Source organism: Chelonia mydas, chromosome 4 (genome assembly GCF_015237465.2).
Source record: "Chelonia mydas isolate rCheMyd1 chromosome 4, rCheMyd1.pri.v2, whole genome shotgun sequence".
Classification (NCBI taxonomy): Eukaryota; Metazoa; Chordata; order Testudines; family Cheloniidae; genus Chelonia; species Chelonia mydas.
The window spans coordinates 55067859-55093678 of NC_057852.1; the positions used below are offsets into that span (position 1 = coordinate 55067859).

Below are 25820 nucleotides of genomic sequence, written 5' to 3' on the forward strand. Positions count from 1 at the left end.
AGAAAACCAGAAGAAACCTGCAAAGTACACTACTTAATTATAAGTACAGTGCAGCATGTGGGTCTGGTGACATCATAAACCACTTGAGTTTGTTCTTGTAATTTATTAAGAAGTTATGAAAACCCACTGACATATTTATAAGCCTTGGAATTAACAGCTACCTTTCATTTCTTTTATAATATATAACACATGAATTTTACATAGAGAATTATGTACATGCAACTGTATATTGCTAGGCCATAAGTCCATCAAGGGCTTCTGATGACATCCTAAACACCACAGGCCAAATTCATCTCTGATTTCAGGGGGATTAAGCTAGGAATAAATGTGCCCAGATGAATGAGGCTTGTGTGGTTTGCCAATAACAGCAGAACCCCCGAAAGGAATGCAAACTTACCAAGAATACGTTGTCATCATTGTAACTCATCTTTTCAATCCCTGTCCTCCTAATAAGCCTCTCCTGACTCTACTTTTTTCTCTTTTGACCGACACATTTAGCACTCTCTCTCTCTCTCTTTCTTTCCTTTACAGCCGCTTCCTTCAAATGGTGCTGCACTAAGTCTGCCATTTATTTGCAGGTTTCTAACCAGATTAATTATGGCAAAGGGTTTGGAGTTGTTGTTTTTTTAACAAAAAAAATTCTAACTGGGAGATCAGCTCCTGGTTTCACTCTTCTGTAAAAATATAACATATGTAAATGTGATAGAACCTTTAAAATGGCCAGCAGAGTTGGGCTGGTTTGTTTTGGGGGAAGGGCTGGTTTGATTTCATGTTTAATGGCATGCCTACATCCTATGTACATTTCTGATAGAACTGGACAAAAGTAGGACACAGTTTTGGTTTCGCAAAACCTCCTGGGTGGTATTTGTCTTCCAGAATCTGTACCACCCCTCCATTTAGTCTGAGTCCCATTATGTCTGAACTCCCAAAGCTTTGGGATGAGGCAGTTAGACACATGATTCTGATTTTGATCTGCCACTAGTTTCTGGTATTTTAAGTTTATCATTTAGCAATGATGTTGACACTTATTACACTTTGTTAACGAGACCTTATTCCACTCTCCTATTGATCTTACATCAATGTAAGACCAGTATGAGACTTCAATATTCACTTCAGTGGAGCTACTCCTCATTTACACCAGCATAAGTGGAAGAGGAATCAGGCCTCCTTAAGTACCCTGGTTCTCCTCCCACACTGGTTTTACTTCAGTCTGTGTCCATTCAGTTCAACTGAGGTTCTCACAGTTTACCCCAGAGTGGAATCAGGACCCTCGAGTTCACTACAGTTAGGCACAGAATTCTAAGGGCCTTATCTTGCACTCTCTGACATCATGCAAGTTGTGCTATTGATGTCAATGGGAGCAGGAGCAAACCTATAGACATACAGTATAAGAAAACTGAAATGTTGTGATGTCAAAAAGATTTGTAACACAGAGGAGAGGTATGACAACCGCTGATTATCGCTAAATGCAGCCTTCAGACAGATATATAAGCCACTTTCACTGCACCAAAAGACATACTTGCGCCTGAGAGCAGAATTTGCCTCCTACAGTTTCAAAAGAAAGCGCCAAACCTTGGAAAACCTTACTCAGGAGAGTGTTTTTAGGGTCATCACTATGACAGGTGCAGATATAGCCTTCAAGATGCTTTAACTTTCAACGACAGAGAAGTAATAACCTGTGTGTGTGTGTGTGTGTGTGTTTAGTGATTTTAAATGAAAGTTAGAAACAGAATGCCCATGGAGCAGTAAAGAGCTAACGAAAGGTGTAGACACATCTGAATTGGAGCAAAATGTCTGTGATAAAATATAAGATTGTTAGTGCAGCTGCAGCTTTTAATTGCGACTGAAGGCCTTGATCACTCCAGTACAAGGAGGCAGAGAGCAAAGGAAATGGACAAATCAAACTATAAAAGGCTATTTCACATCTATGAATTTAATATAAATTTGAAACTCAAAAAAGTGACAGAAACATATCCCAGGCGGTCTAGTGATTTCCAACCTTTTAATTCACAGTTCAGAGATACCTATTGCTTCTTATGTGTGTGTATATAGGTAAACGTGTATATATATATATATACACACACACACACACACACACATACATACGCACACACACACACACACCCCTATAAGATACAGCATGTACATTACTCTATCTATATCCCCTATGAATGCTTGGACTGAGAAATAGTCATGTACATACAGATGCACAAACAGTAGATTATATAGTTTTTAAATGGAATACATTAATAAAGACAAATGATACTAAAGTGACTAAAATGGGCCAGCGATCTTGGTGAAAAGTATCAAGGTACATCTAATAAACCCATTACCCTGTAGGAAATTAAAATAATTCTACAATATATAGATTGTTTTATATCAAACTCCAAGAGGCCTCTACTGGTTATCATCTCATTTTTCCTCCTACTGTAACTCTAAAGACCTGGTTCTCAATTATAAGGAGACCAAGGTCATGATTTTTGGAAACTACCCTCCACAAATTGAGCGGATGATAGAAAGCCATCCTGTAGAACAAGTCTCTGTTTTTACTTATTTAGGGATAAAGTTTTATCATTCTGGCCACTGGTCCCCTTACCATAAAGACTTAAAATAAAGGGACCATAGCTCTGCTCAAGGGGTTCTCTGTTTTACCCGCTCAAATGATGGGAACAGAGTTGCCCGAGTGCTAAGATTTTTAATGCAAAAATAATTTCTCAGATACTCTATGGAGCTGAAGTTTGACTTAGGGGACAAATTTTAGCCTTAGAGATCTTTCAATACATTTTTGAGGACACTTAATTCTCCTAAATTCTACCTCACCTTCTTTTTATATGCCAAGGTGAGTATTTTAGTAGAGCTTATATTGCTTTTCTTAAATATTGGTCTAAGATTTGTACTTTTCCAGATTATAGATTGCCCCATTTTTGCCTTCAGGAGATGGAGGAACCACCAGCGTACTCCTTATTTTCATGGTAAAAGACCCTCCAATTTATTATAACTAGGTTAGGTATTTCTATTTCTCATTTATTGTCAATATCTTTTAATCGACATAATCAACTACTCAAACAGAGAACTGACAGATATTACCTAACAAGAAGATCTGGCTATGATTCATGATTCTAAATTTGCCTTTTGGTTTTCTTCTTTGAAGACAGGACTTGTTTTTGAAACGTATTTGTACGAGTTATCAAATTCTGTTATGGAAGGCAAATATTCAGTTAAGATTCCAACCCAGGGGAACTGCTATCTTTAAAATAGTTATGGAAAAGTTCCTTCACGTCTTCATTTTTTCCCATGTAAATTTGAAGCATTGGAAGATCTACCTCATTATCTTTTGGACTGTAGAATCTTCCAGAACACACTGGATTTTACCTATTTTATATAAAAAAATAATTTTATTACCAACTCAAAAGATAGCATTTTTTTTACTTTTTTTTTTAGTAGTAATCAAATCTGTAGCAATTTTTGCCCTTATTCAGTTCTGATTGGCATTTTAATGTATTATATGGATGCCGATGTTGGTTTAGGTTGTGTATGGATTCTTTTGTATTTGCAAAAGACATATGTCATAGGGGATTTAATACAATTGAATTGACTTGAAAAATAAACCCACTACCCTATCAGAAATTAAAATACTTTTATAATGTACAGAAGTCATACTTAGCTGCTGTAACTGTTTATGTACCATAACAGCATGATACATTAATGCCTACAAAACATGCTAAAAGAAATGCATTCTTTGTATTTATTCTAAATATTTTGTTACAGTATGGCTTTTCGTTTATGAAGGTAGGCATGAGTACACTTCAAATTACATGGTGTTTACTATGAGATAAAAAAAATCAAATCACTGTAATCTAATAGAACCCAGTATTGTTGGCCCTTCACTTCCGTTATTAGTCCAGAATTATAATTTATCACAGATTATACAGGTTGAAATGCCTAATAAAATGAATGCTAGGACTAGAAAATATAAAGTATAAAATATTATATAAGTATAAAAATATTGCTCGGGCATGTAGGAAAGATATCAGGAGGGCCAAATCGCACCTGGAGCTGCAGCTAGCAAGAGATGTCAAGAGTAACAAGAAGGGTTTCTTCAGGTATGTTGGCAACAAGAAGAAAGCCAAGGAAAGTGTGGGCCCCTTACTGAATGAGGGAGGCAACCTAGTGACAGAGGATGTGGAAAAAGCTAATGTACTCAATGCTTTTTTTGCCTCTGTTTTCACTAACAAGGTCAGCTCCCAGACTGCTGCGCTGGGCATCACAAAATGGGGAAGAGATGGCCAGCCCTCTGTAGAGATAGAGGTGGTTAGGGACTACTTAGAAAAGCTGGACGTGCACAAGTCCATGGGGCCGGACGAATTGCATCCGAGAGTGCTGAAGGAATTGGCGGCTGTGATTGCAGAGCCCTTGGCCATTATCTTTGAAAACTCGTGGCGAACGGGGGAAGTCCCGGATGACTGGAAAAAGGCTAATGTAGTGCCCATCTTTAAAAAAGGGAAGAAGGAGGATCCTGGGAACTACAGGCCAGTCAGCCTCACCTCAGTCCCTGGAAAAATCATGGAGCAGGTCCTCAAAGAATCAATCCTGAAGCACTTAGAGGAGAGGAAAGTGATCAGGAACAGTCAGCATGGATTCACCAAGGGAAGGTCATGCCTGACTAATCTAATCGCCTTTTATGATGAGATTACTGGTTCTGTGGATGAAGGGAAAGCAGTGGATGTATTGTTTCTTGACTTTAGCAAAGCTTTTGACACGGTCTCCCACAGCATTCTTGTCAGCAAGTTAAGGAAGTATGGGCTGGATGAATGCACTATAAGGTGGGTAGAAAGCTGGCTAGATTGTCGGGCTCAACGGGTAGTGATCAATGGCTCCATGTCTAGTTGGCAGCCGGTGTCAAGTGGAGTGCCCCAGGGGTCGGTCCTGGGGCCGGTTTTGTTCAATATCTTCATAAATGATCTGGAGGATGGTGTGGATTGCACTCTCAGCAAATTTGCGGATGATACTAAACTGGGAGGAGTGGTAGATACGCTGGAGGGGAGGGATAGGATACAGAAGGACCTAGACAAATTGGAGGATTGGGCCAAAAGAAATCTGATGAGGTTCAATAAGGATAAGTGCAGGGTCCTGCACTTAGGACGGAAGAACCCAATGCACCGCTACAGACTAGGGACCGAATGGCTAGGCAGCAGTTCTGCGGAAAAGGACCTAGGGGTGACAGTGGATGAGAAGCTGGATATGAGTCAGCAGTGTGCCCTTGTTGCCAAGAAGGCCAATGGCATTTTGGGATGTATAAGTAGGGGCATAGCGAGCAGATCGAGGGACGTGATCGTTCCCCTCTATTCGACACTGGTGAGGCCTCATCTGGAGTACTGTGTCCAGTTTTGGGCCCCACACTACAAGAAGGATGTGGATAAATTGGAGAGAGTCCAGCGAAGGGCAACAAAAATGATTAGGGGTCTAGAGCACATGACTTATGAGGAGAGGCTGAGGGAGCTGGGATTGTTTAGTCTGCGGAAGAGAAGAATGAGGGGGGATTTGATAGCTGCTTTCAACTACCTGAAAGGGGGTTCCAAAGAGGATGGCTCTGGACTGTTCTCAATGGTAGCAGATGACAGAACGAGGAGTAATGGTCTCAAGTTGCAATGGGGGAGGTTTAGATTGGATATTAGGAAAAACTTTTTCACTAAGAGGGTGGTGAAACACTGGAATGCGTTACCTAGGGAGGTGGTAGAATCTCCTTCCTTACAGGTTTTTAAGGTCAGGCTTGACAAAGCCCTGGCTGGGATGATTTAACTGGGACTTGGTCCTGCTTTGAGCAGGGGGTTGGACTAGATGACCTTCTGGGGTCCCTTCCAACCCTGATATTCTATGATTCTATGATTCTATGATTTGTTGTTACTGATCTCTGCTGAAATTATTCCTGATAAGGTTAGTTTTCATGTCTTATCTATTACTACGTGTCATATGCAGATTTGTGGTATTTTGGCGTTTGACTTTGTTTTTCCCCCCCATTTTGCATGGGATCACCTCGTTCATATATAGACAGCGGGTTTCAAACTGTGTACATTTCAAACTGTGTATATCCTTATATGGATATACTCTATGTGTAGCACTTAATGCGGAATCGTTTAAATGTTTGCAGAGATTATTGTTGTAAGAACAGGGTAAAATGTTTGGAATGGCTCTGCACAAAGTATTAAAAGCATTGTTTGTAATCATGTGTGTTGTAATTTCTATCTTTAAAAATATTTGTGGCTGTTGAAAGGCCAAATCTTAGACTACTTACGGAGGCAGAACTCCTCTTCAATTCTGAAGGGAATGTTGCCAAAAAGAATTGCAGGCTCAGGACTGAAAATGGTTGGTTTATGTGGAATAATTGGTCTTTGTTTTATTAATTTGTATTATCATCAGTATAGCCCCAACTTGAAATCATGTCCCCATTATGCTAGGCACTGTACACACACATAATAAGAGACAGTCCCTACCCCTAAAGACCCTACAGTCCAAACAGACAAAGGATGAGATGGAAGACAGTGGCATATAAAGCACCAAGTTATTTTCCTTCATCCCTTTTGCTAGAGAACTGGCAGTCCCTTCACACTGGGTGAGTTTTGCATATTTCCCTAGACCTAGCTGTTCCTGTAGGTTCCTAATGGGGTGAAAATTAACAAATTGGGTTAGTCTTGATTTTTTCCCCCCTTATGACAAGCCCACAAACTCCCCCTTTATTTTGAGTGTACTAAGACATATATAGGATGCCTGTTTTTATTTGGTCCCAGCAGCAGAAGCAGATAATTTATAAGGAGTTTATTGTTCTGCCTACTGGACCTGTAAGAGAAGCCTGAAGAGCTGCTTAAAAGTCACTTTATTCTGAAAGGGATGGTGGAACAAGCCCGGTACTGGGGATGGGAAGCAAGACAAAACACTTACTGTCTGGAAGAGGAACAGTCCCATTTTATAATATTTCAGATCCTGGATACCCCAGGTAAAATCCTGACTCCACTGAAGTCAATGCGGGCTTTACCATTGACTTCAGTGGGGACATGCTAAGAAGGCTTCTATAAAAAAAATAAACCTAGACCCATGAAATAAGTTGTAATTAGGCAGCTAAACTGAAGACATCTTGCTAATGCTGATAAGGGGGATGTGGGGCCAGATTTTCAAATGCATTCAGTTCCCTTTTGGGCACCTAAATGAGGGTCAGATTTTCCAAAGGGACCAGCAGTGTCCAAGAGACACGATTCATTTCAAATATGCATAAATATGGTCCATACAACTTAGCTGACCCTTCTTCCCCCCCCCCGCCGTACTTGAGGCAGGAATGTTAGTCTCTCATTCCTTGATAGTAGGAAGGAGCATTATGAATGACATTTCAGGACAGAGGGCTTCTCCCCCTCTCTGTGACTTTAACAGAAGGCCTGTGCCATAGGGCTAACATTCTGCGCTTCATGTACATTGTTTACTGAAAGAATTAACACCCCTTAAATAGATACAGTTTAAATATTTGCCTCGGACAAAGGCACCAGTGCATTGAAAGCCCTCGTTAAACGAGTACTTTCATGCATCTTCTCAACAGGTAACAGACAGAGAAAGCACTGCTTTCACAACACCCCAGCTATGATGCTTGGGTGTATCTATCAAGATCTATTCAGTGACTACTTTGCACACACTCAATCTAGCAGAAGAAATGAGCGAATGAGAGATCTTTAGTGTCAACCTTTATGTTACTAAATTCTTCAGAACAGAAAAATACAATTCATATTAACAGTTGAGAAGATTGGTGAAACAGGACCCTAACTACTGTTTGTTGCAATGGCTACTGGGGAACAAATATTGAGGTGGCTTGACTGTTGTTTGGAATAGTTATTGCTGGACAATTTGACAACAGTAGAAATCTAAGACTGGACAAGTAGTCTTTTTCAGAGTAATTTCTCTGTACGGTCCCAGATCACATAAAATGCTACTGTAAATAATGTATTTGCAAGCTTTGTCCATATCACTGCCAAAGTAAATTGACTTCAGTTTAAAACAACAGCCTTCTGATGCTAGTGTTTTTAAGTTTCTTCCACCTGCAGCGGTGAATTACACACTTCCTTCCAAAAATCTGAATTAAAAAAATAGAAATTGCTGAACTATGATATTAGCAAAAGTGAATATCTGCTGACCTATTGGTGGTATGCAGAGAGGGCTCTAGCTGCTGTAAAGAGACCTTGATGTGATATTGGGGAGGAGTTTCAGGATAAAGAGGAGTATCCCAATGTCCTGTAGACTAGCTAAGCCGAGACCGCTGCTGACCAGTTACTTACAGTTTGTCTTTCAAATCCAAAGTGGTGATCCTGTCAGCTTCTGGCTGAATAGACTTTTTGACATCTGAATATGGATATATTGTCTAGAATGTACTCCAGCTCTGGTGCAGACAAAGAATTTTCAGCATGAATGTTGGCATGGTTTCCGTCTCTCCACCCCCACTTTATCAGATTGCTTCCTTAGCCCCTCCCTTGAAATTTTAGCATTTCTGAATGTGAACCTAACAAGTCATGTCTTAGTAGAAAGTTCATTCCAGTACAATAGTTTTGCTAGTGCCAGAATCCTACTCTTGGCTTTCTTAAATCAGAATATTTGGAAAGCAGTGGTGGGCATGGTGCAGTTGCTGACCTGCTCCTGGAATTCCGGGTTCTCCTCTTCTTAGTTACATGAGGTCATTATCAACAACACGCTGAATTTATTTTAAGACTTTTCATCAGGAACAAGCTAACAACAGGATTAGATGCACCCTGTTAATGTGCTTGACAAAGGCACATTTTAAAAAATTAAGACAATAATGAACATGTATAGTTCATTGAAATGTCACCGTTCAACCCCCAGTCACAATGAAATGTGTTTTACCTGCCCTGTCAGTCTTGTGATGGGTGAAGCCAAAACTATAAATGAAGTAGGACACTAATCATTTATTAGGAAGAAAGTGGGTTTGGAGTACTACAGAAATATGTACTAGTGGGAATAATATGACAATTTATGGTTAAAGGGAATGGAAATCCTCAAGTTTCAGAGTAGCAGCCGTATTAGTCTGTATCCACAAAAAGAAAAGGAGTACTTGTGGCACCTTAGAGACTAACCAATTTATTTGAGCATAAGCTTTCGTGAGCTACAGCTCACTTCATCGGATGCATACAGTGGAAAATACAGTGGGGAGATTTATATACACAGAGAACATGAAACAATAGCTCACCTTACCTGATCACTCTCGTTACCGTGTGTATGGTAACACCCATTGTTTCATGTTCTCTGTGTATATAAATCTCCCCACTGTATTTTCCACTGCATGCATCCAGTGAAGTGAGCTGTAGCTCACGAAAGCTTATGCTCAAATAAATTTGTTCGTCTCTAAGGTGCCACAAGTCCTCCTTTTCTTTTTGTGGAAATCCTCAAGGAAATCTTAATTCTAAAATATATATCTTCATTTTACTTTCATGAGTGACATACATTTTACAAATCTGGAAGCTGCTGCTATCTTGGGTGTCTGGAAATTGCTAGTGTTAGGCTCAGTGTTGCCTCTTCTTACGAACCAGACAAAGATAGAGCTTACATGTGTCTGTCCCTCTCACCGTACTGTTCTTTTCCTAGTATGGCCTCCAAAATGGGCAAAATAAATTCTCTGCAAATCACAGCTTCCAGTTTCCAAACCACAGTCATCCCAAGATGGTTCTTCTCCAGTACCTGCATGACTGCTGCAGCTGATATTGGAGCAGGGTGGAGTTGTAACCTCCTGACTTTTGTGTTACTTTAACCTCATTTTACTAACAATAAAACTAAACTCTGAACTACATACAGTGGTGGTATTTTACTTCTTAATTCTTCTGACCTGGAATTTAAGTCTCTCTCTGCCATCTCTGCAAAGTTCTACACAGATCTTTCCTCCTTCATTCAATGCCCACTGAACTGCATGTATTAAACCATCCTGGCAATGTGAAAGTAGCAACCAATGAGTCATCCCTGCCTCATTCACTGCACAGCAAGTATAACGGGTAGGTAGTAGTAACCAGTCAGATGCACCAAAATTTAATATACACATGTGCCATATAGCTGCATTTGCTTTGAAACACTGAAAGATTATTTAAATGCACTTGTGTTGGGAAAACAATTACTGCATTGTTAAAAAGTATTACAGCACATGAACCAATTACATGAGCTACTTCTGGGCAAACACTGAATACCTTCCATGTACTAATCCAAAAGGTCACTCATTCGTAAATAAATATATACAGAGAGAGAGCGAGGGAGACATATACACACACAAAACTGTAATTTGCAGAGTACTTTGTAATATTGTGATGAAAATTTCTACTAAACATAAATGTTAGTCAATATTATCAAGCCCCTTGCCTTTAAGATGGCATTGGACCGGGCACAACAGGTCCTGACACTTTCTGATATGCCTCAGTGTCTATTTAAATCTTTCACTTTCTCAAATACCCACTGTATTTTCCACTGAATGCATCCGATGAAGTGAGCTGTAGCTCACGAAAGCTTATGCTCAAATAAATTTGTTAGTCTCTAAGGTGCCACAAGTACTCCTTTTCTTTTGGCCACAGTGCACCCTTGGGCACATAGCCCCAAAACATGCCATGTTTTAAATCTGTAGTGCTAAGACATGGTACAAAGGCTGCCAGACCTGCAGGCCCATTCCACCTCTAACTAAAGAATAAAAGAAGGACCATTAGCCAGCTGAACCTGAAGGATCAAGCTCCTGACAAAAACAGAGTAGGCGCATCAGTTATTCAGTAATATAAATCACTTTTGCAGACTATCTAGATTTCTACACACAAAGATCTTATTTATTTGTGTAACACAAAACTCTTGAAAGTCACCAAAGTCACTAACTCAAAAAAATGCATGTACAGTATTAGAATATTCTCAAATTATCACCTCTCTCTTTGAATCCCTCTCCCAGATCCTCCCTCTACCCCACCAATCTCTCCCCACCTCACACCTCCATCCCACTTTTGGTGAGATTTCAAAGTGTTCACCCATGGACTAGCTTGGCTCCACTCCCATTGAAGACATTGGGGTTTTAACATTTATTTCAGTGAGAGCAGAGTTAGGTCAACGCTGGGTGCTTGTGAAAATTCTATCCTCTCTTCCTCTCCACAACGTCCATCTTGCACTATTTACTCCCATTTGCCCCCACCAGTCTATTCACCATTAATCTTACCACACAGTTAGCAGTGTATGCCCAAAAGTATGCCCATAATAATCTTCCCATTCCTTCAGTGACACAAGCTTAGAATGCCTGTTCGTCTGCTTCTCCCACAAACGACGCCACATTTTCTTCCAGACTTCCCCTACACACTGAATACCTTCCCCGCACTAATCCAAAAGGCCACTATACTCTTTTTAATTTCAAAACTCACAAGAAATCAGCCAAATAATTAAATCTAAAATGAGCTGCAGCTGGTATCATTTTTATTTATTTATTTTTATTTCAAATTACTCTAAACCAACATTGCCCATACAGTTTACCTACGCAGAAGTGAAATTATTTTATCATTACTCTCATCCTCCCTTACCATCTACCTACTGTTTCTTACACTCATTTTCTGTGCATTGTCATAAATTAGATTGTAAACACTTTGGGCTCCAACCCTCCAGGATTGTACTGGAGTCTCCAGGAATTAAAGATTAATCTTTAATTAAAGATAACATCATGCAATGAAACCTCCAGGAATACAGCCAACCAAAATTGGCAACCTTATAAACTATTCAGAGCAGGGATCATGTCTACTTGTATGGTGTCCCACTACTGACCAGGGCCTCTTCTAAGTGATATTTTTAATAGAACAATTAATAAAATAATTAAGACTCAGAGCAACGTTAAATATAGGGTGACATGGATTAGTCACTCTGTACCAGGGCTTGATTGCCTTTTGGGGTCATTTTGTGAATTTTTTTCTGGGCCACAGCTGAATTCAGTTTGGAAATTCACCAATATAGTGTTAAGTGCAATACCATGTCTGTAGAAGGTGGACAAGTCTGTAAGACATGCTTCATATCAGTCCTGATGTCAGCCATGGACATGCACCCTTCCAAAGAAAGGAATTACAAATGATTCCTGATGAAAGATCTTTCACTTGGGGGTTCTTTGGATCTTGTTTCATGGACCAACTGGCCAACATACCACTGATGAGAAATGAAAGAAAATGGCCCAAGTTCCTACTGTGCCTGAAATAATTTTTTTTAAATTCAGATTAACCTAAAACAGTTTATTTCTGGGCAAAGAAAAGAATGAGAAGTTCAGCCCAATATGTAGGCTTTGGGGTTTAGTTTGGGGTGGGGGTGTTTTGTTTTTGAAAAGGGAAGAACAACATTATCCGGCACTGAAAACAGGGGCTAGTTTTTTAATCCTGCAAATTTTTTACACACATGCTTAACTTTAAACACCTGAGTAGTTTCATTGACCTCAATGGGGACTGCTTACGTACTTCAAGTTACGCAAATGAGTAAATAATTGCAGAGGCTGATCTTGAGTGAAAAATACCTTCGCACCTGTAACACGGCTAGTGTGATATAACAGGTTTTTTTCACCTATTGGTGAGTGTGCAAGCTGTGCATCAGATGCCATTGCATAAAGATCACTAACAAGAAATCTGTTCATGTTATATGACACATCTGGCACACTTAATGTGTTGTTTTCTTTGTCTCCCTTGTTTAGCCTGCATTCAAGATGTATCTGTGTGAATGGCCAAACTAAAATCTGGACATTTTTGGATTGCTGTAGTGAATGCTATTTTTTTTTCTTTTAAAAATGTCAGATGCTTCCTGACATGCTTAGGCCCATGGAAATGGAACATATTTTCTCATTAGATTAATTAATGGCTCTGCTTGGGTGGCACAATTTAGTCTAAATTTCCTTTACTTTAGTATTCTGTCATACCTAAAAGGGATCTTATTTTTGTTATGTTTTGTGGTGTCTTTAAATTTTTATGACTTCACTCTGTTTAGTCTATGGGTAATCCTTCTTTTGAAACCTAATGTCCTAGAAAATTTACAGGTTTTTTATTAAAACTGGCACTTTTCACATTTTATGGTCATTCTTGTTTCTTTACTTCTTCTTAGAACTCCATGCAGGTCCTTAAGGTGTAGTTCACAGCTTGGGGAATTTATGATTACATCGTCAAAGTAAACTAAAGCAGTACGATATATTAAACCTGACAAGACGCTGTTCATTAATCTTTGAAATATAGCCAGGTGTGATGTAGTTAAGAGACTTCCAACAAAGAAAAGCTTAACACAGTTCTTACTGGCTCAGCTAGAGGGTGACTTCCCTTACCTCATCTGGGAGAGCTGCTGCCTGGGTGGGGACTGCAAGCAGGGGCGTCATTTCAGAAACATTTGGTCTGGGGGGGGTGGGGAGAAACAGGGTAATCCTTTTCTATGCCAATTTTTCTCAAATCTTTCAACATATGCTCTCTTTTCACTTCCAGGTTAGAATACTGAGCCCTGACTTTCCAAGGAAACAGCTTGAAGAGCTGGGGTGAGATTTTTTGTGCATAAAAAAAACTAAAAAGCGAATTTTAAACAAGCAGAGAAGACGATCACAGGCACTGAGCACAAAACACAAGAGCTGAAATTCACATGTTCCATATACGCTGATCAGTATTAGGCTATGATTTGATCACGACAGGGTTTTTTTAAAATAAAAATTGTATGAGCATGGTGAAAAATGCAAAATTAATGGAAATCAAACAAGGAAATATTTCAAAGCCCACCTGGCATTATTTTGCACTCCAAAATAAAATGTAGTCCCCATTTTTAGTTAAAGCATCAACAATTTAGTAACTGCTGGACTAGAGAACATCTTTGTGAAGCAAACTGGGATCCTCAAGTTTGAAAAATATTTAGAATTTTTAGAATTATTTTTCAAACTCATGAATTTGCTTCTCTCATGACTGTCTGTACATTCTAGACACGCCCCCATCCATGGAACATCCTTCCTGAGCTTCTCCACAAGGCCTCATCCCTTCTATTTCTGCCAAAGGACAAAAGGCGATATGAATGTTCAATTCCCAATTAAATTAAAGCAAAATTAATTCCCCATTAAAGTTAATGGAAATTGAGCATTGATACCCCTTAGATGGCTTTGCAAGTCTCAATCACAATGACTACAAGTAATGGGTCAAGGACCTTCATCATTGTATTTACAAGCAAAAAATTATATTTTGCTCTACCCTGCTGTGCCCTAGACTTTGCTGTATCCATGCAGTTGCTGAAATCTGTATTCTACTGCCCACTACTTCTCCCTATCATTTTGTCATCCTTTTCATTGTGTCCTGTTGGAAATTAGACTGTAAACTCTTTGGTACATAGACCATGTCTCCTCATTCGTACTGGTATGCATTTTGTTCACATTTGAGTGCTGTAAAATAATTGTATAAATAATACATTAGCACTGGGCTATAAAATAATTTATACAAAACTTTAAATTTCTAATTGAATCCACTACACCTGTGTTTCTGACCCTCATTCACTTTCTGCAAATATTCTAGCAAAGGTGAGTTTACTGACCGGAATGATTCACAGAGGAAATTTTTAAGAAAATATTGAAGAATATTCAAGGAAAGTGAATTTTGAATTTGATAACATGAGTATTTACATTGGAAACCAGATTCTTTGAATTATGTTTGTCCAATTGGAGAATAGAAAGATGCCATGTGATCTTTGTATCCAGTCAAAAATAAGTTTGAATGCTGACTGTCTAATGAACATTGCAATTAACTGTTTGCTAACTATCTTCAGACAAAGTCATTAATGTATGTATGTATTTAATGAATAATTTCCAACAATTGCAATATGAGGCTATCTTAAGAGGTTCACAGACTATTTGCAAAGAGAGGTGAAAATCATCAAATAAATTATTCACTACAAAGTATTCACCCAGCACTAGTCTAGGTTCTGTTGCAACTTCCTAAACTAACACTACATTTTTTCCATGTACAGATTGGACATATTCCTGCCTTGGGACTACATTCAAGATGACTTGGCATGAAGTAAGTAGCTCTTGTTTTTGCTAGAACTGTAATAGTGGTGTACAGTAGTCTCACAATGCTTGCACTATGCGGGGCCATTACAACCTTTTCCTACACTACTTGCTGTTGTAGAACAGGAATTTGGCAAACACAGTAATATTTCTAGCTAGCTACATATTTGAGAAGACAGTGATTGTATAACAAATGTGTTCCTCTGATTTAAATGCTATTGACCATAGTTTGGCATATCATGTCTGCAGCCAAATCATTAGCCAAAGTTAACATTGTTGCTGGGTACAACTGTAAGCCAGCTAGCTGGCTAACCAGCATCTGTCTTCATGAGATCACTGAAATGGATCCACCTTTATCTATATTAGTGTTCTATGTATTACTGTTCACTTATTTTAATGGACCAAAGCAGGGGTAAATATTTTGCCATTAAACTCAACTTTCAAATACGGGTGGACCCAAAACCACTATTCCTGTACACCAAACTCTGAAGAAGTTTGGATCCAACTCCAGACTTGAATAACCCCTATCACCATAACTGGACAGACCAAATCCTTAGAGCCAAAAACACAAACCTACATTCCTTTTCAGGGAGACACCAACTATGGAAAATTTCAGAAAGCAGGGAGGTTTTGAAAACAGGGAGTTATTGAGAAACTGTTTTGCATCTTTAACTATGGCCAGGCCCCTGTTGTTTCCATATCCTAAACTGTCAACTGACCACAGCTGAGCTACCCATTCTGGATTATATTTTTAACTAATATTGCTGTTGATAGGATTTTAATATTAAATCTGATTTCTAGCAGGATGACTCCAGACCCTTGACGTTCATTTCCTTCATCCATACATGTTCCAATTCACTGGAAAGAACAGTATGGCATTTTCATTTACTTTGAATTTCTATTGTCAAATTGTGTTGTAATTATTTTATTTAGAGATATGGAATAATTTGTTACAAGATTCTTCTCAATATTTACAAAAATATTGATTTCTATTTATTTAGACACAGAAACTAAAGTTAGAATATTGCAAAAGTTGTTTCAAATCAACACCAAAACTTTGGGGTCAAAGGTTCACTAATTTACTGTATATTTTTGTACTGTAATTTATCTCTATATTTTTGTTGAGTATTTAATAGTTTCTGCAACTAATGATTAATTGTTGATTTCTACATTCTATAGACTCACTGTGACACCAAGTGATGTTCAATGTGTCTGTATGATTAAACTGAAGTTTAAGTAATGTTAGAGTAGACAACTACAGCTCAGAGTACAAAAAAAATAAATTGGGGGATGGGTGTCATTGGGTTATAGTCCTTGGCTTCAAATCCCAGAGTCTTGGGGTTGATGCAAGCAACTCTCTGGTGCCCCTGCACACAGTTTTCCCTACGTCTTGGGTAATGTCTAAAGTGGAGGAGGGAAGTCTCACGGTCAGACCTCCTCAGTAAGAGCTTCTTTTTCTACTATTGCAGTGGAGTGTTCCTCCAGGAAATGGGTTCTCTTCTGCCCCCTCCCCCAATCTGGGCTGCTGGAGCTTTCTTTATACTGGCCCTTTCCCCAGGAACATGCTTGGCAGTGCCAAGGGGTGGCCCCAGTAGTGCTCCAGCCCTTCCCCTGTTTCAACATGGGATTTATAAACCCCATCATAAGGCACAACATAAGACTCTTCTGTTTACACAATCCTTTCTGCAGTGATAGGATTGGCCGAGCCTTGTTTTGCCATAAGAAATGAGCAAGCAAGAATAAAGCCATTTAGAAAATGGTGAAATCTGTGACAAAATGGTAAATCTGACCCTTTCAGACGAACATTGCTCACAAGTTTTAGAAATGGGACCTAGAGGTCATGGCAACAAGCACAATGAAAATGCATTAGACAGAAAAAATTGTGATTCAATTGCATATTTTTGTTCCGATTCATTCTGCAAAGTTTCTGCTATTTGCTTTGTTTCAGCCAGGTTGTAATGAAGTGGCTCTCCCCCAGTTAAAGTGTTAGGCATGTCCTTCTGCAGTATGAGCTTGCACTGTAACTTTGTGTGCTAGTAAAAACCTCCTGCTCCTGGTGAGTATGTACCTCACCAACAGCTCGTTTCCAAATATTTGTGATGAGCTGAAAAGGCTTGACTCTTCTTTGCATGCTGTTTATTAAACTTGTGATCCCTGAGTAATCATATCTGTTACACAAAACAGGTATTCTGACATCCACAGAACTGCATTCATGTCTATTTAGTTTTCTTTAATGCTGGGCAGATGGTGGTTAGTCCATCAGGAGAAATGCATTTAGGGATGAAACTCATCCCAAAGAGTAAGTTACAATGTGTGCACTCCACTTCTTGAAGAAAATATGCACATTTATTAAAATGGAGTGGTATGTAACTTGAAGTGACCCCCTGGGAACTGTTCATACAATATCTATAACAGTCAAATTGTAAGTGCAGGTTCATTATGCGGGTAAATCAATAGCAAGCCAGTGCGGCTTCCTTCAGATGAGATGTCACTTAAAATACAGTACAGCCTGTCTACATAAAACCTCTAAGCGTCTAATACTATGTCAAAGGTAGATAATATTCCAAACAGATATACTGTCCATCCTGAGACTGAATTTAAATCATTTGTATCTCTCACTCCTTTTCTTACCCACCACTCTGTCTACAGAAGAGGACTATGGTTAAGGGCTAGTTTTCATCCCATAACAATCAATATTATGCCAATTCATAATAATAATTTGTATTTATTTAGCTCCTTCTAGCTGAAGAATTCAAAGCATTTTAGAAATATTAATTAATCCTCTTAATACAAATGATGAAGTAAATATTATCACTATTATTCAGAAGGGAAACAAAGTGGGGGGTGGGGGGAGGCCAAATTTTGACCAGATTTTCAGAGGTGCTGAGTACCAGTGGGTCCCAAAATAGCCCACTTAAATAAATCACTAAATATGAATTATGTGACTGAATATGTAAATGCAACTAAGTATGCGTAAATATGTAACTAAGGCACCTATGTTTGAAAATACTGACCTAAATAACTTGCTGGGTGTCACACAGCAAGTCAACAATGGAGCTGAGAACAGAACTCAAGAATCCTACCTCACATTGTCATGCTCAAACCTCTAGTCCAGACTCAATTACATCTTCTCATGCACCCACACACTCTCATTCCACCACTCAGTCAGACAGACTTTTAGGGGGCCTGTGTGATTTTAGAAAGAATCAGTTAACTAGCAGAAACCTGCCCCACCACCTTTTGCAGGTTTCTCAGAACACAGCTGCATGGTTTTAGATAAAAAAAAAATTGAGTTATTTACTCATTCATTCTTGTACACCTCGCTACCCTTCATGTCAAGCTTTACATGAAACCTCAGGTGAACCAAAAGGTTTTTCTAAACATGTGTGCAGGTTTGTCATACCTTATGCCCACAAACTATTTGCCTGCTAAGAAAGCCAAAAACTGTCATGTTTTCAAAACATTAGCTTCTGCTGAAATTGGATCCTTCTCTAAACAGTGTGGGAGGTTAATTAATTTCATTCGATTTGCCTTTACACTTTGATTTTATCTTACATATTAATTTTTGTTAAGACCACCCATCAACTAATTTATTTAATGTAACTTAATCCTGAGTTATCTGATCAATGTTTAAAGATAGGCACAACTACACAAAAAGATGGCTTTTTTTCATTGTAATCATTTGATTACATTCTTATATCATGGATCTTTGTCTTTTTAATATAAACAGTCAAATCAATCAATTAACATTTAAGAAACCAATGTGCTACTTTAGTGGTGAGATATGAGGCAGAAGGGCAATACTTACTGCTGAAAAGCTCTACACAATTTAACATTGCAATCAGTACTCCTCAAGCTTCTAATTCAAGGAAGTAATTAAAATCAATATACCTTTCTTTACAACGGCTGTATTTGCTACTAGTCAAAGGAGTGAAATGTTTTTCCCCCCACACCACATGGACAATTGTTTCAAATAATTATCAATGCTGTAGATATACGAAAAGGAATAATTTTTGATTCTGTGGAAATTAAAGCAAGCATAATATATTATAAAAACCAGGTATGGTGATGTGTCATTTCATCCTGAATTACACACATTTTTGCTTCAAACACCACTTAAGCAATTTCAATTGTTAGAAAAGGAAAACTGCAGTGTTTAAAGTTCTGTGATGCTGCAGAAGATTGGGAATGACAGGTGTTTCAGTTCAAAGGATTGATTAAAATAGTTGGTGCTGTTTGGATATTATGCTACAACCTAAAACACACCAACGCATTCCTAAAACAGTGTTTGCTTGAAGAAGTAACCTCCATTGCAAGGAAGAAACAGCAGGACTAACCCAAACAGCAAAATACATGCTTGTTAAAATATTTGATGTGTAGTATGTTGACTTGTTTTGAAAACTTTTCCACAATGTTTATCATCTTGGATATATTTTCAACATTTCTTTAAAAATATGCCACCTAGTGGACCTCATGAATAAACGCTCAGCATATAATCTGCCAGTGTTTCATGTAGCATTACAGATTGTGCCACTTAGTAGGCTTGCAACCAAGTCGACCAAAATGTGGGCTTCTATCTGACAGACAGCCTTTCAGTGTACTCCCCCTTGTTTCTGGATGGTTCAAGTCATCTGTCTTCCTTGCCCCAGAAGCTAAGAGGTCTGCTTAAAAATAGAAAATAATTGAGACTGTCCTGGCAAAATCTTGTTATTTATGAAAAATAACCTGTGTACTCTAGACTGACTCAAAACCTGTGTAGCACAGGAAACATATGAATGGGGAAAATGAGCTGCAGCCATTTAGTTTCTCTGCCAACTAAACTGCGGGTGGAATCTGCATGAGCTCTTGTTCAGATATGGATATTCTTGAAAATTCTTCCTTAGCCTAGGAAAGAGATATTCAATCAGACAACAGACGACCCATCAACTCCTGAACAACAGGGAAGCCCCCCAAACAACACGAAAGCTTTAGGAACAGCTGTTTGAATGAGTTTGAAGGATGAAGAGAAGCAATAAGATGAGGAATAACTCCCAGCTCAGTCACTTACAACAGAGGTAAAGGAATTTCCAAATACGATTTGGAAAAATACAAAAAAAAAAAAAAAGTATTTTAGTCAGAAAATTACATTTCAGAGTATTTTTTAAAAGTGTATTAAGACAGAATGAGAGAAAGACAGACCCCACATTTCTGTTAAGCAATTGTAACTAATTGCTCCTAAAAATGTAGATTGCAAAGACACGCAGCATGACATTTAGTCAGCAAGTATTTTTTAAATTTTTTTTTAAAATTAGCAACAAAATGTTGTGATTCTTTCAAATGTTATGATTTCCGGACTAGAAACGTCATTTTTATTAGTTTTATTATATGACAGGAAGAATTAAACAAAGAACATATTGCACTGAAGATCAGTCATGAGGAGTGAATTTCATAATAATATGCAAGACATAAAACTAAACAGGAGCCATGTACAGTGTCTAGCAAAATTGGTGCAGGTTTCATTGATACATTTCTCTTAGAACCAGGCCTGAAGTGTACATTTACCCATTAAGGGACCAATCCTCCAAAGTCTTGAGTGTCCTCTACTCCCACTGATGAGTAGAAATTGAAGGTGCTCAGAAAAATGATGGCTTGGGCCCAAATTGACAATTTGTCTGACTATATTACGCCTGTTTTTCCTATACAAACTGCTGAGCTGAGGTATTTTCAGCCATTTTGTCTACAGTATAAGAAAAGTCTGAGGCAGGCATGTGACATCTTTTTAAGACAGCAACCCCACAAGACAATTTCAATGAGTTTCAGTGAGTTTCAATGAAGTCACACAAATGAGGGTCATTCTTGTCAGTTGCCAGCTTGTGCAGATCAAGGAGTGACTGGTTCACATTCTTTTTCCAGGTGCAAGGCACACTCCATTGCTGTCAACCCATTCTCCCAGTCATCACGATCTGGTTTCTTGATGTCCTGCAAAGTCTGTTCACATCACATTGTTACATTATAAACCAAGTAACTGGGTCTACTGGATTTTGAATATTTATTTGCTGCTCTTTGTTACATTTTTTTTTTAATAAGCAAATAGGGAGTGACATTATGTGCCTGGGAAAGTCAAATATAAAAGGCTAAAAAGTTATAAAGCACATCTGTACACAGGGATTCTCAAACTAATACTGTAGATTAGCTCACTGTCCACCATATAACATCCCTGTGGCAACTATGAGAAAAACAATGGGGTTTTTTTAGCTTTTGTGTAATTAAATGTAGCCACTAAGAACAAGGAGGAAGAACCAGTGAGCTCTCCCACAGACTATCCTTAAGTGTTCCATGGACCACTGTTTGGCTAACACACTACAGCTGAAATTGTGCCCTGCCATGAGGCATGTACAGTATGTACATGTACACTCAGACATTTGGGGTTGGGAGGGGGGTTAGCACAGAGGTGCCATCTGCACAGAACCAGCTTTTCAACCCATGTCTGGATTGGCTGCTGCAAAGCTCTGCCGTACACACAGCTTCCACTCCCATGAGACTTAGGCTGTGGTAACTAATATTGAGTATTTGCTGAGGAATAGTAGTGCCGTATGGTCATTTTTTTAAACACGTATTATGGTAGTACCCAAACACAGCAATTGGGACTCGGGCATGGTGTGCTGGGGGCTGTGCAAACATAGAGAAGAGACAATCCCTGTTCTGAAGGGTTTATAATCTAAAAGACACAAGCAGATGAAGGTACGGGATCATTTTAATATTTTAAACAAAATAAACTTAAGAAAAAAAACCCGACACAAAATGTGTTTCTGCAAGAGGATAGAACACATTGAAGGGATAAAAAATTTGCTGCCTCTTTTTAGCATTTATCTTTAAAAATTAAACTCGGGGTGGAGGTGGGGATAACGTTGTCTTCAAAAGCATATATTTGGACTGGGCGCCACATTCTCCACAGCAGATTGGTGGGGCAAACAGCTCTCTCCCTGATAAGATGTAATTGTAGTCAAAGATACCACAGTAAGGGTCACAGGGCCCAGTACAGCTTCAGCAACTGTGGAGCTCAATCACTGTTCTCATGTAGCATCAGTTCCTTTTTTATAAACAATCAGGTGACTAGTAAGACAATGGCTTCCTCTTTCATCTATCATTTTAAGTTATTTTTCAGTATTTAGATAGAGATAATATATGGGACTGATTTCTTTACCAGGAGGTTTTTCCATCATGTTTATTTTTGGTTCCAAGCATTTCTGAGTTTCTTATCTCATGAGTAATGGTATAACGCACAGGTTTTTGAGAGTATGGAGGTAAACTCAGGTGTAACACGAAGAATTACATTCCATTATGAGGAAAATTGCCAAATTACTCAGAACATTTTTAATGGTTTCCCCATACACTTATGTCCTCAGGTAACCAGGCATCCAGTAGCATGTGTACGTATTGCCAGCATGTGTTCTGAGTGACGCACATGTGCATATCGCCTGAGACGCAGAATAGTTCATTATTAAGTAATATTACTGGAACTGAGCAAAACCCAGTTGTAACATTTAAACCCATGTGTGCTAGGGTTGCTTTGAATGGTTTATTCTGCATTCTTTTGAAATGGATAGGGAAAGCTATTATTGGCTCCATATGATCAGAAAGAGTGATGATAGCATGATTTATGAGCAGTCATGCTGATGCAGTATTTATCCAATGATATATTATGTACAGACAACCAAAGATGCTCCTCTAGTAGCACATAAGTGAGGTAGGTTATTCTGAAATGACAACTACATACTCAGGTTGTAAAAGAACTACAATGGTCTTAAGACAATCATGGACAGTAGAGTCATGAAGGGGGCAAAGGAGTTTGATCATTTATACCTATCTTTGAAAACCCATCTCCATTAATCCTAGCATCTTTTCTTTCCAGCTAGTACATCTGGGTAGGCTAAATATTGCACAGTTTGGATGCAGAAATATAGATGCTGCTTTCCAAGTTAGAAGATACCACATTTGTCTCTTGTAGCATGTCACTTGACCACAAGATCATTCTTGGGATATTTTTGATCTTTCCTAATTGGTTGCAATGTGGATTCTGTTTTCTGTTATGAGTTGCACTTTCATTTGTTTCCTCTTTTCAGTCAGTTTCCAGATGTTGTTGGTTATACATTTTTTCCCCGGCACATTGTATCCTTTCCTGAACTTCTACACGATTCCCTTCTGTGTACCCCTCTCCCCACCCCCCGCATTCATCTTATGATCTAAGTCAAGCTCTTGAAACCTGTTGTAAATTAACATTAATTGGCAGTTCTTTTTTCCAGCTGTGTGTATTTCTTTAGAACACATACTTTCTGGGTTTTTTCACCTTCTGTGAGCACATTTTAGAGTCCTCCAAATTGTATCCATTTCCAAGAATAACTCAGGACTCACCTTAACACCTTGTAGAGATCCGTGCAGGGCCAGATTTATAAGTGCTTATGCAGCATTCCAGTGGGATCGGGTGATCCACTGGGACCTTAAAGGGAAACTGCAATTTATTCTTAAAATGTTAGAATCACTTCATATAGTTGCAAACATGTGTAGAACACCAATAATTTCTTAATTTGAAAAATAATTTAAAATGATCAAAGTAACATGAAGCCACCATCTTTCCAGTCAGCTGATTGTTTATGAGAAAGGAAGTGCTGCATGAGAATGGTTAAGAGAACTTCAGTTACAGGCCAGATCCTGAACACACACACACACAAAAATTAATTTGATTTCAATTTTGTGGTTAAGCCCTTAGCTCTGTAACGGACCAAACTAAATCTCTAGATCCAAACAGCCCTGTACTCTGAGAAAGTCAAGAAGGAGGAGATATACTCTTTCTTGACATTTGTCGCAGGTAACCAGGCAGAAAACACCTGGGAGAAGTTCTCGATAGAAGGTCTACAGTGAAGCAGAAGGCAACACACAGTATTAAAAGAAAGTAGCTTTTCCTGTAGTTCTTTACCTTTGTCCAAACTTTCTTTCATCTATAGCAAATAGAGGCAGATCACATTTTGTGCCCCTCATGTTCTGCCAGTTAGGAAGACTGTAGTGGGTGACTGACTCTGGTCCCACATTCATTTTCATCAGTAAAATTTGATCAGTCTTATCTCCAGCATCCAAGTGCAGTTTTCACATAAAGACATCACCAGAGTTCCTCATATTTGACAAGGAAATGGAAAGTACTCTGCCAGTCCTTCCCTTGACTCCCATATTCATGCTCCATGTTTACCAGCCAGGCAGTTTCAGAGTGATGAGTATAACTTTTTACTGTTCATTGGCAGAAGTGCATGTGGGGGCTCCTCATTCCCTGGAGGAGAGGTGGAAGTAAAAACCCATGGAGAAACCAGGGAAAACAGCAATGCAGGGAGAAGCTACTAGCCAGGTTAGGCACGGATGGTGTCCCTAGCCTCTGTTTGCCAGGATGGATCACTTGATCATTACCTGTTCTGTTCATTCCCTTCAGAGCACCTGGCTTTGGCCACTGTCGGAAGACAGGATAGTGGGCTAGATGGACCTTTGGTCTGACCCAGTATGGCCGTTCTTATGTTCTTAAACAGTGAAAGACTTGTGGCAAGTACATATATGATTTCATAGTTATTTTTGTTGATATGAAAATAATTTATAATGCTAAATTTACAGATATTGCACATTTATTCAAGGAAGGGAGTAGCAAAATTTGTACTTTCCCAGCAGTGTACCTAAATAGATGTATGCATAAAGAGCAAAATTTGACAACTGTGCATTCTGTCCCTTTGTGCCACATTTTGGAGGCCTTTACAATGTGTTCAGTTTTTAGGGAGTTGACAAGCATAAGTATACACCTCTGTTACGTAGCTTTCATCTTTTCCTGAGGTAAGATGCTTCTGGCAGTCTTTTCATAGTTTACAAATAACAATGTACTCTCTAGTTTGTTGTTGAATATAGCCCCTTTCCCCCAAACAAGTAAAAACAAACAAACATGCCAGTTTCCATGTTTTTTATTTAATTCTAACAGAGCTCACAAATATTTCCTCAGGGAGGGAATATTTTTTTAAAAACAAACTAATGCAATTATCAGAATGACCATTTACCTCACTGAACTGCTTTGCTGAGATGACCTCCCTCCCACCTTTATTCCTTTACTGTGTCATGTTGAATTTACACTGGAAGCAATTTGGGACAAAGTTCTTGGGCCAGGATCCTTAGCCAGTGTAATTTGGTGTAGCTCCGCTGAAGTCAATGAAGCTAGACTAAAGCTAGCTGAAGAGCTGTACTCTTTTCTGTGAAGTGCCTAGCACACTTTTGAGTGCTTAAAATAATAAATTATTTGATGAATAAGTTAATGTCCAGCAAATCAGAAGAGTTCTCCATTTTTATAACATTGAATGAAAATTCTGAAGAACTGTAACTTATTAAGCCAGGTCGCAGCCCCAACAAGACATATACCGGGGAAGTCAATAGGCAGACCACAGGACAAATCCAACACACACACACCCAGATGCTTTTAAATGGACCCCAAAATCTTTTTATTTACTTATTATCTTTTTTTAAACCCTATTTTCTCTGGAGTCTGGACCTTGACTATATCTTGACCAACAAATCTGGACCTTGACAAAAAAATTTTTTGACTACCCTAGTCTACACTTTTGCTACATCAGAGAATTTTGGTTTGAATTCAGTATTCAGAAATGCTTTGGCTCAATTACCACCAAAAGGGGAACAAACTAAAAGATTAGAATGGATTTAAATCAAACTTGTTTTTATTGTTGATTAGAGTAAGTGATTTAAATCACCTTTAGCATTTGAATAA

At 38.7% G+C, this 25820-nt stretch overlaps 1 protein-coding gene across 7 annotated transcripts in view; it reads right to left on the reverse strand.

Moving 5' to 3' along the window:
* Positions 1 to 25820, reverse strand: part of ANAPC10 (anaphase promoting complex subunit 10) — a 248243-nt gene that overhangs the window by 85963 nt on the left and 136460 nt on the right. The window contains exon 5 of one of the 7 annotated variants that reach the window (XM_037897336.2): positions 20385 to 21007. The exons of the other annotated variants lie outside the window; for them this stretch is intronic. Coding sequence (XP_037753264.1) covers positions 20900 to 21007 — 108 coding nt within the window. The 3' untranslated portion in view covers positions 20385 to 20899. Of the gene's footprint in view, positions 1 to 20384; positions 21008 to 25820 lie in introns of those variants that run through there. 7 annotated transcript variants of the gene reach the window in all.